Source organism: Nicotiana tomentosiformis, chromosome 3, assembly GCF_000390325.3.
Source record: "Nicotiana tomentosiformis chromosome 3, ASM39032v3, whole genome shotgun sequence".
Lineage (NCBI taxonomy): Eukaryota > Viridiplantae > Streptophyta > Magnoliopsida > Solanales > Solanaceae > Nicotiana > Nicotiana tomentosiformis.
This window is the reverse complement of record NC_090814.1, coordinates 51,291,393-51,302,050: the sequence shown is the minus strand read 5'-3', so window position 1 is coordinate 51,302,050 and position 10,658 is coordinate 51,291,393. Positions and strand designations below refer to the sequence as shown.

General features: G+C 35.2%; 1 protein-coding gene across 1 annotated transcript; it reads left to right on the top strand.

Annotated features, from left to right (window-relative positions):
• Window positions 1-5,702: 5,702 nt before the first annotated feature.
• On the top strand, window positions 5,703-6,489 carry LOC104096559 (uncharacterized). Its single transcript, XM_070196943.1, has one exon. It carries the CDS (start codon window positions 5,931-5,933, stop codon window positions 6,267-6,269), a length of 339 nt encoding a protein of 112 aa, XP_070053044.1. The 5' UTR covers window positions 5,703-5,930; the 3' UTR covers window positions 6,270-6,489.
• Window positions 6,490-10,658: the final 4,169 nt, after the last annotated feature.

Here is a 10,658-nt window from a genome sequence, read left to right as displayed (position 1 = left end):
AGCTTATGTCTGGTTATTATGCTCTATTTTAAGTCTAATATATGAAGAAAATAGGCCCTTAAAAGGCCTCTTTGGACGACCCGAAATGGCCCATTTTTGGGCTTTCATTTAAGCAAGTAGGTGACACACCTACTTGTCACCTAGCAGCTTGCGCAGTATCGCACAAATACCCATATCTTTCTACTCTAATGTCGTATTGACAAACGGTTTAATGAGTTGGAAAATAGACTCATAGATCTTTAATTTGATGGGTGGAACACCCCATAACTCTAAGTATATTGGGAGAAAATTGCAGTTACATTTGACCCAAAGTTTCAGTAAAACTTATGAATGTAACTTGTGATGACTTTCATCGACTTTTGTTCCACAACTCGCTTGACTTCAAAACATAACACACGGATGTCATACGACTAATATAAATCATAACATAATCTCCTTATCATGTTAATCACCCTAGTCTCACCCCAAAGGTACATGTTATAACATTTCCAACTTGTCGACTTTCGACGAAACATTGTTTTATTTAATTGCTTTAGCTTCTGAACTGTCCAACCCTCTTTGTACTTGTTGTTCATGATCTTCAATATTTGTAACCTCAGAGGTAACATGATTAACTTACTTTATATACTTTTAAATATTATCTCATTTTTGGTCCTACATTAGTTTGCTTACGACGCATTTTTACGTACGAAAATATAGGGTGTAATATCTAGTACATCTATCCAATAGTTTCTGAGGATCGGCGGCTACAGCTGGCCTGGGTTCAGGTGTAGCTGCTGCCACTGGCTGGGCTCCACCTACGGGTAGTGCACCCTGGATCTGATATACAGTAGCTGCCTGTCCATGAGCTTGCGTGGTAGGGGTCTGTGCTCCCCCGCCCGCCTGAGATGTGGCTGGGTCTGCCGGAAATAAATCGGCCTGAGTCATATTGTCCATGAACCGCAGCATACGACCCATGACATCCTGAAATCCCGGTGCAAAATGTGAAATCCACCGGAGCTGGCTCTGCCACATGCATCTCACCCTGCTCCTCAATAATGGGATTCTCCGCTGGACCCACTGGCGGCATAACTGGAACAGTCCTGGGACGTCCTCTCCCTCTACCACGGGCTAGAGCCCTCCATTGGCCTCGGCCTCTAGCAATTGGGGGAGTAGCTTTTTCCTGGTCTGGAACTTCATTCGAGCACGTTCTCACCATCTGTAAGAGAATAAGAGAAGGATATTTAGTACTACATTAATTGCACGATGGAATATGAAGAAAGGTAATTTCCTAACACCCTATAACCTCTCGAAGATAAGTACAGACGTCTCCGTACCGATCCGCAAGACTCTATTAGGCCTGCTCATAACTTGTAAGACCTAAGTGAACCTAGTGCTCTGATACCATGTTGTCAGGACCCAATTTCACCTATAGGTCGTGATGGAGCCCAACACTACGGCTAGGCAAGCCAACTTAATAAATTAATCATTCATTAACAAAATTTAAAACTAAGAGAAATAACAAAACCCAAATTCTACCAATATGTGTGCCAAGACCTGGTGTCACAAGTGTATGAGTATCTAGTAGATTATACAAAACTTTAAATACTGTTTGAAATAAAAATAGACAGAATGAAAAATACAAAAAGAGACACTAGTAGCTGCAGAACGGATCAGAGAAACAGCTCACCACTAAGCCCCTGGATAACGTGGGTGTAAGAAGATAGGCCCCCCACTAGTACTTGCCTCAGTTCCTGCACAAAAAGTGCACCAAGTGTAGTATGAGTACGTAAACAACGTGTGCCCAGTAAGTATCAAGCTTAATCTCGAAGTGGTAGAGACAAGATGGCCGACTTTGACACTCACTAAGTGTCAATAATAATAATTGAATTACAATTAGGATATTTAAATCTGCATAATTTACAGAATTTAAAATAATTTATTAAATCAGCGAAAATTATCAAATTCCTTCAATTCAAATAATTTCCAATTTATCAATTAAATATCATTTACAGGAACAACAATTAATTCTTTAACAAGCAAGAATAATAATTCATTAAATTCCAAAGATTTTTTAATTTATCAATTAGCTTCGCAAGTTGAAATAAATTATTAAAGTATCGTGTAATTATTATTATTAAGCACGATTTCTGCCGAGGACGTACGACCCGATCCAGAGTGTCGTGTACACTACCGAGGGACGTGCGGCGCGATCCATAGATGCATCTATCCTGTCGAGGCGTTCGGCCCGCTCCACAAGAAAGGAAGACATTTATTATGTACCTCCGGAAGAAGAGTATATTTATTATAAGATAAATTCGGGAGGAAGAATAATTTCTCTTAACAATTAATTAATTTAAACAAAAAATCAAGTATATGAGATTTTCATCCTTTAGTATTTTTATCTAACAATTCACAATATATGTATATATTAAATAATATTAATTAAATAAAGAATACAATTTACACAAGTAATTCATGCTTTGAGTCCTAAACTACCCGGACTTTAGCATTAATAGTAGCTACGCACGGACTCTCGTCACCTCGTGCGTACGTAGCCCCCACAATTAGCAATAATTATTTAATTTAAATCACCTATGAGGTAATTTCTCCTTCACAAGATTAGACAAGAGACTTACCTCGTCTTGCTCCAATTTAATCCACTATAAGGCCTTTTCCACGATTATCCAACTCTGTCTGGCTCGAATCTAAAAATAATCGATACAATCACTAAAAATTATAGGAATCAATTCTATAAGAAAATACTACATTTTCAATAAAAATTCTGAAATTAATTAAAAAATCGTCTGTGGGACCCACATCTCGGAATCCGGCGAAAGTTACGAAATATGAACACACACTCAACCCCGAGTCTACCCATACCAAAATCACTAAATTCCGACAACAATTCGGCCCTCAAATCCTCAAATCTATCCAAGAGGGTTTTCAAACTTTTTCAATTCAATTCACCAATTAAATGATAAAAATAGTGATGGATTCGGATAATTATATCAATATTGAGTTAAGAACACTTATCCCATTGTTTTATCTGAAAATCTCCCAAATATCTCCTAAATTCGAGCTCCAAATCGTTAAAAATAGAAAATGGGACGAAGTCCCATTTTTAGAACTTAAACTCTCTGCCCAGTGATTTCTTCTACGCGATCGCGAACTTCCTCACGCGATCGCGTAGCACAAATTTTCTGCCCAAACATTAACCCTACGCGATCGCATCATGTCCCACGCGATCGTGATGCACCAGGTTCTGACTCTACGCGATCGCATCCAATGATACGTGATCGCGATACACACACTGGCCAATCCTACGCGATCGCGGACGTATCCACGCGATCGCAGTGAACAAATTTCCAGCTGCCTAAATTAACCCTACGCGATCGCAACCCCATTCACGCGATCGCGTAGAACAAATCCACCTCTGCCTAAATTACTCTACGCGATCGCAAACCAACTTACGCGATCGCGTATAAGGATACCAAAAGAAAATACCAGCAGCTATCAGCAGTGTTCCAAAGGCCCAAAGTGATCCGCTAGTCATCCGAAATTTACCCGAGCCCCTCGGGACCACAACCAATTATACCAATAAGTCCCAAAATATCATACAAACTTAGTCGAACCCTCAAATCACACCAAACAACGCTAAAACCACGAATCATCTCTCAATTCAAGCTTAATGAAACTTAAGATTTCCAACTTCTATATTATGTACCGAAACCTATCAATTCAAGTCCGATTGACCTCAAATTTTGCACACAAGTCATAAATGACATAATAGAGCTATGAAAATTTTCAGAACTGGATTTCGATTCCGATATCAAAAGTCAACTCCCCGGTCAAACTTCCAAACTTAAATTCCCATTTTTAGCCATTTCAAGCCTAATTTAACTACGGACTTCCAAATAAAAATTCGAACATGCTTCTAAGTCCAAAATCATCATACGGAGCTGTTGAAATCGTCAAAATTCTATTCCGGGGGTCGTTTTCTCAAAATATTGACCGAAGTTAAATTTAGCACTTTAAGGCCAACTTAAGGAACCAAGTGTTCCGGTCAACCCAAACACTTCCAAATCCCGAACCAACCATCCCCGCAAGTCATAAATCATTAAAAGCACACACGAAAAATTTTATTTTAGAGAACGGGGTTCTAAAAATTAAAATGATCGATTGGGTCATTACATTATCAATGAAGCTCCTTTAAGTAATGAAATATGATGTTGTACCTCTTATCCTCTCATTGTCTATCTCTTATCATGTATTCTTGAATCCCGCTCCCCTAGGTTGGGGCGTGACATATTAGGGGTATAAGTAATATATGGATAAGTTATATAATAAATGTATGTACTATTTATGCAAGGTAGAATGTGGAATAACTAATACATGTATTAGTAATACATAGATTAAGCAATCAAATGACCAAAAAAACCTTCACATTTATTTTACATTACACATTGTGTAATTAAAATAAAGTAAATATTTAACAAAAATAATCTCTACATTACGATCTATAAATTACTAATCCATGCATTACTAATCCTTACATAACTAATCCCTTCATAATTAAATTATGCATAACTAAATCCTGCATAATTCTAACCAATAACCAAACGAACCCAAAATTGGCACCTTGTTTTTTTCTAGACTTTAAATTTTATGCGGATCTATAAAAAAAAAAAATGCAATATGATCACTTAAAAGGTAATGGTAAGTACCTATTTATTATACAGTTATAACATTGTTGATTGAGAGTCAAATGTTATACTTGGCATATCTTTTACTCTCTCTCAATTTATGTAGTGCAATTCAAAATTTGAAAATCAAATAAGTTTTTATTTGAACGCGATTTTTGCATGTCTTTTAAATATTCTAAATTATTGATTATTATGGCTTATAATACTTTTATATAATTTTAAATATATAATTTTTTTTTTTAAAAAACCTAAAAAATGGAGATTAAAATTAAGAAACTTAACTCTTGAAATTAAGAAGAATGGCATTGATTGCGATGGAGGGAGTACAAGACAAATGAATAGCCTGTTTGGCCAAGTTTCTCCAAAGGCCAAAGATATTTTTTATTTTTTCAAAAGTATTTTTTTCCCCCTAACTTAAGGTGTTTGGCCAAGTTTTTTTGAAAAAAAAAAGTGCTTTTGGGAAGAAGCAGAACCAGTTTCTAAGAAGCAGAAAAAATAGCTTCTTCCCAAAAGCAGAAGTAGAAGCAGTTTTGACTTTTTTTCTTACCAAAAATACCCTTAACAAAATATAGTATATACCAAAATAACCGTTAAATCTAATACTTAGGATATTAATGTATAATTATTAATATATTTGAATAATATTAAAAGAATTAAAGTACTTTTTAATTATTTTCATATTTTACTTAAATAAAATGAAAAGATTTAATTATTGCTTGTAATAATAATTTTTTGGGATTATTTATTTACTTATAATATTAACTATTAAATAAATCTATTCATGTCCTTATTCGTAATTTGATACTTAAAAGTTTTTTTTGAAAAGTTTGGTCAAAAATAAATTATTACTCAAAAATACTTTTCAGAGTGATTAGCCAAACACAAACTGTTTTTCTCCTAAAGTATTTTTTTCAAAAACACTTTTAAAAAAAGTACATATCAAAATAAGCCGATTTTTTCAGATCGGCAAAACCAAACAGTGTAGAGGAGTCTATCATGATGGCAAAGTATCATAGAAGAAATCTTCCCTAAATGTGAATGTGCAATAATATTAACTACTCCCCCAATAAGCAGTTAACAATTATTCAAAGCCGACCCCTTATCCCAACTCAACCCACGGTCAACATTCCAACTTGTTCGACGAAATGATACAAAGAAGAACAGACATGGAAGATTAGAAAACCCAAAAAGGAAAGGAAAAACAAATCTGACAGTCAAATTCATTGTTTTTGGATATCAGAGAAAATGCCATTCAACGGAGTATTATTAGTGTCAGTGGCGAAAACATCAGCAGAAGTTTGGCAATTCTTATCATGTCTGCCAGACCCAATTGAGAGCGAGCAGCTATTGGATCTGGTCATCTGCTTCCCTCTTCAACAATTGGGTCGCTTAGCTCTTTGTGTTTGGACTTTCCTTTGTGTCCCACCTGACCCTTATTACTATCGCCGTTACTCTTACAATTCTTCTGCGTCTTCTTCATCTTCATCATTTTATGATGATGAGGATCTTGTTGGTGCTTCCCCTCCTGTTGCAGCTCCTCAATATTACTATGATTCTTCTTCTTCTTCTTCACATTCGGATTGACCCTCATAAGCTAATCTAATTATTTTGTAAAATAGTTGCCTTCTTGCCCTGTTTGGTTTTCTGTTTTTTTTTGTCTTTTTTTTTGGTTGTATAATATCCATATCTGTTGACCACTAAAGAAAAGGAAAAAAAAGGGGTTGATTCTGTTATTGATGTAGTGAAACTGATGAAGTGTTCATTTTTTGATAATCATAATTCTTATTTATGATATTTATGTAAATTTATTGAGCTTATCTTACATTTTCCTTGTTAAAAAATATGATTTTTTATTTATTTGGGGGAAGGAAGGGGGGTTTCTTGAGCTGTATGTTACCTGTCTAAGAGAACATTTTTAGCAAGAATTTGATGCTTGGCTAGTAGAGATTGATTTTGGAGATGTGTTAGAAGATTGCTTTGAAGTTCCATTGAGTCTTCTTGTGCCAAAGACATTATGTGAATTCTGTCATGGATCATACTGTAGAATTCTATTTTAGGATTCTGTCATGTAACTACTCTACATTAGGATTCTATGTAAGTTCTTTCTACTTGTGTATGACATGTTTAGAGTAGTATGTGTGTTTATTTACACAACTGCAAACTTTAAATCCTCGTATAAAACATACTAATATCCTTCCCTTTTCCCTGTTTTGCTATGAGCCTGAAATATGCCTTAGTAAAGGAGTGTGCTGATGGGAGGGTACTCTTATTGGTGGGAGTTTAAAAAGTTTAATTTCCTTCCCTTTTCCCTGTATTTGCTTGTCTCACTTCCTTCTTCCCTTTAGATATCTTATTTTTCAGCCACCTCAATGCTTAAAAGTTATTTCTTATATTTTAATTGAAACATCATCTATTGCACCTGGTTATAGAGCTTTTGTGGTTACACATAGTTGTCTGTAGGTCACAAAGAGTAGCTGTAAAAGCAGCATGCTGGTAATGCTGCTGAAACTGAGCCAGCAATCCGCTTACATATTCATTGTGGTTCTCCAGCTTGTTAGGTGGAAAAGGATAGACAAATTGTAGATTCTTCTTTAAAAGATACAAAACAATCTAATTTCCATGTTTTGGCTATAGCAAATATGTCATCTATGCTAGCTATAAGAATGGTGAGTAGGGGATTCTGAGGAACAAATTGATTGTGGAGTTACTAATATAAGTCCGGGTGATTACAGGAGTTGGAGATAGATGGCTACCACCATGTCTAGCATGCACGTCTAGTCCTCATTTCCGCACTAGGTAGCTTCTAATTAGTTAGCCTTCTTCACCAGACTATTCCATCTCCATTATTTGTCCTTTCCACTTAAAATTTTCAAGAGATCATTGATGAACAAACTGCAACTTGTATCCATCTTTTCTATTTATTGCTTCAGTATTAACCAAAGACTTTATAGTATCCTAGTGTAGTAAAAGAGCAGACCAGTAATAGTCCATAGTTGGTAAAACTGATGGGCTTAATATAATGATAATCCTCATTAACACAATTTTGTTACTATGGCAAAACTGATGGGCTTAATATTTGTTGCTATGGAAGCCGCCATTACTGAAGGTTTGTTATTGGGAGTGTTTGCATTTCCATTAATGCAATGTTAAGCATGCTGTACACCATAGCCTAATTTGCTGCACAATGAGCCGGCAAGAAATTTTTGAACTCATGTGCACATTTGTTCTATCACCTATGCAATGTGCCATCTCTTGCTGATTGCTTGGGTTTCAGCAGAGCTATTAAAAGGTAGGTCTCTTAATTTTACTGTTTCCCAGCTGTGGACTTAAATTATGTGTTCTATGAAATCAATGTTCATGTACCTTTGCAGATGAAGAGAATGTCTGACAGTCTGAAGTCCATGACAAGGAATAGTATGAAGTTGTCTTTCTAAGTGATCAAAATTGCTTGGCACTGTGATCAATAGATTGACATCAATGCTTCATTAGGAGATGAAAGAACATGTGCTTAGAGCCAATGTTTGATTATCTCATAAAAGGTGATGGAAAATACCAATCAAAGTCTAAAAGACCGAAAAACCACCAAACAAAATCTATGATGTCAGAATCTAAGACCCGTAGTAGTCACTCGAAGCATCCTTTCACCCAATATCCTAGAAATGAGTACTTACGTACCAGAATATATGATTGATGGAATAACTTGTGGTAACAGCGTATAAATGTTTTCAATGGTATGGAGAAAATGTAACATATATCTATTTATTATCCTCTGTTGAAACTGTCTCTTATGAGTTGCTAGAGGTCTAACAGTATCTGATTATTCATGGCTGGTAAGAATCTCCTAGGCACCGAACATTTGCTTATGATCTGTGTATAGCCAATACGGCACTAGGATAGTATTATGATCTTTCTTCGGTCATGCACTTGTAGTAATATTTCTTTGAATGTGTTAAATCTGAGATTCTCTGTTAACTGCTCTGCTACACCTGCACCAGATGCTGCTATTTTAGGGTATGAAGAGCATCAACTTGATTTTATGTTTCACAGAACAGATGTCTTGTTTCTAGGGTGAGGCAAAAACTCGAGCTTTGGTTGAAAACAATGTTTCCTTTTCTTCCTTTCCCCAACATTCAATGGCTCTTCCAAATGACCAGGAAACCTTGATGATTATTGTTAAGTTGTTATTCACGCTAGTTATTTTGATCCAAAGGCTTTCTCAGATGAACTCTCTTCAGTTTCAATTTCTCTGTCTATGAAAAAAGCAATGCATAAAAGGAAATTGTCGGTTAAATCAAAGTCGGGTGTTGTGGATTGGGATCATATTTTGGAACTCTTACGCATCCATGAGCCATCTTAGTACCATACCTTAGCTGTAGATGGGGAAAGAGTTGTCTTATATCCCATTACAAATTTGGCTTTGGCTTTATTAACATTGCACTTGTGCCTTATATCCAATGCCTTCTGAAGCCTTGACCTGGTGGTTAATTCAGATGGAGGTTACTTGAGGCCTTGACTATGTATGTAGTACAAGAAGACATCTTTCATTCCCTTCTCATTAAACATACTCAAATTTAACTGAGAAGCCCAAAAATCAACTAGGTTTTACTTTCTTCTTTATATGTTTGAGAAAAGTGGAGTTTTATCGCATAAACTGGTAGAATATTATGCTGTCTTAGAAGATATTTAGAGCCCGTTTGACCAAGCTGCCAAAAACTGATTATTTTGAAAAGTATTTTTTTTAAAGTGCTTTTTTCAAAGGTACTTTCGAAAAAAAAAAGTGTGTTTGGCCAATTCATTTAAGTACTTTTTGTAATATTTGGTAAACAAATTATGTTTGACCAATCTTTCTAAAAAATACTTTTGAGTGTCAAATTACCAAAAAGGATAGTACCAAGGTCTTATAATTATTTTAAAGAGAAAAATAAATTTAAATATTTATTGTAAGAGACTTTTATTATTTTTTATTTAGTTTAATTAAAATATAAAATATAAAGTAAACATACATATTAAAGATTTAAATCAATGTAACATATATAGTTATACCAAAGCAATAATATTGTCTAGTATAATTACTTATTATTTACATAATGATTTGATTAATTAAAATACATCATTCAGTATGAATTAGAAATCTATTCCATAAATTACTATATATTGATAATCCACCATGAAATAATAAGCAAAGTCACTCACACATGATAACATTTCTCAATAATTTTATCTCTAATTCTGTAACGCTCAGAACTCGGGCACGTAACACGGCACCCGGTGCCTGACTACATGTGACCAAGCGAACCAACTGGCTGGCTAAATCAACATGTGATATCATAACATATTGAATGCGAAAGATAAACTAACACATGCTAATATACTGAAAGTCTGAATGATATAAATCGATGTGCGGAAACACTAACATAAGTCTGAAGTATATATGTAGCCAACATTGCTTAACATGAAAAGCCCGTGACTCTGTCTAACTGTTACTCTAGTCTATGGAGCCTCTAATAAAGTACTGAAAACACTGACTATCTGTAAATACTGAAAGACTATAAAGTAATAATAATGCCCCGAAAGAACTAGGGCTCACCAAATAGTTGGTACGAGAATCCTAACACTCTGAATCGTCAGCCTGTAAATCTTTACCTGCATCGTGAAATGCAGGCCCCGCGCAAAAGGGACGTCAGTACATTTGAATTGCACGGGTATGTAAAGCAACTGAAAGAAAGAAATATAAATGCTGAAACTGGTACTAAGCTGATAACTGAGAATTGATAATTGATAACTGAAATGATAACTGTTGAAACTGAAACTGAAACTGAAATGATAGCTAATAACTGATAACTGATAACTGATAACTGAAATGATAACTGATAACTTAACTAAACAAAGGAAGTAAGGATATGAATACTTCCTCTTCTGAATGATGAACCACCTGTTTATCTAAATACATAAACCAAAAACTGTGGCCTCAGG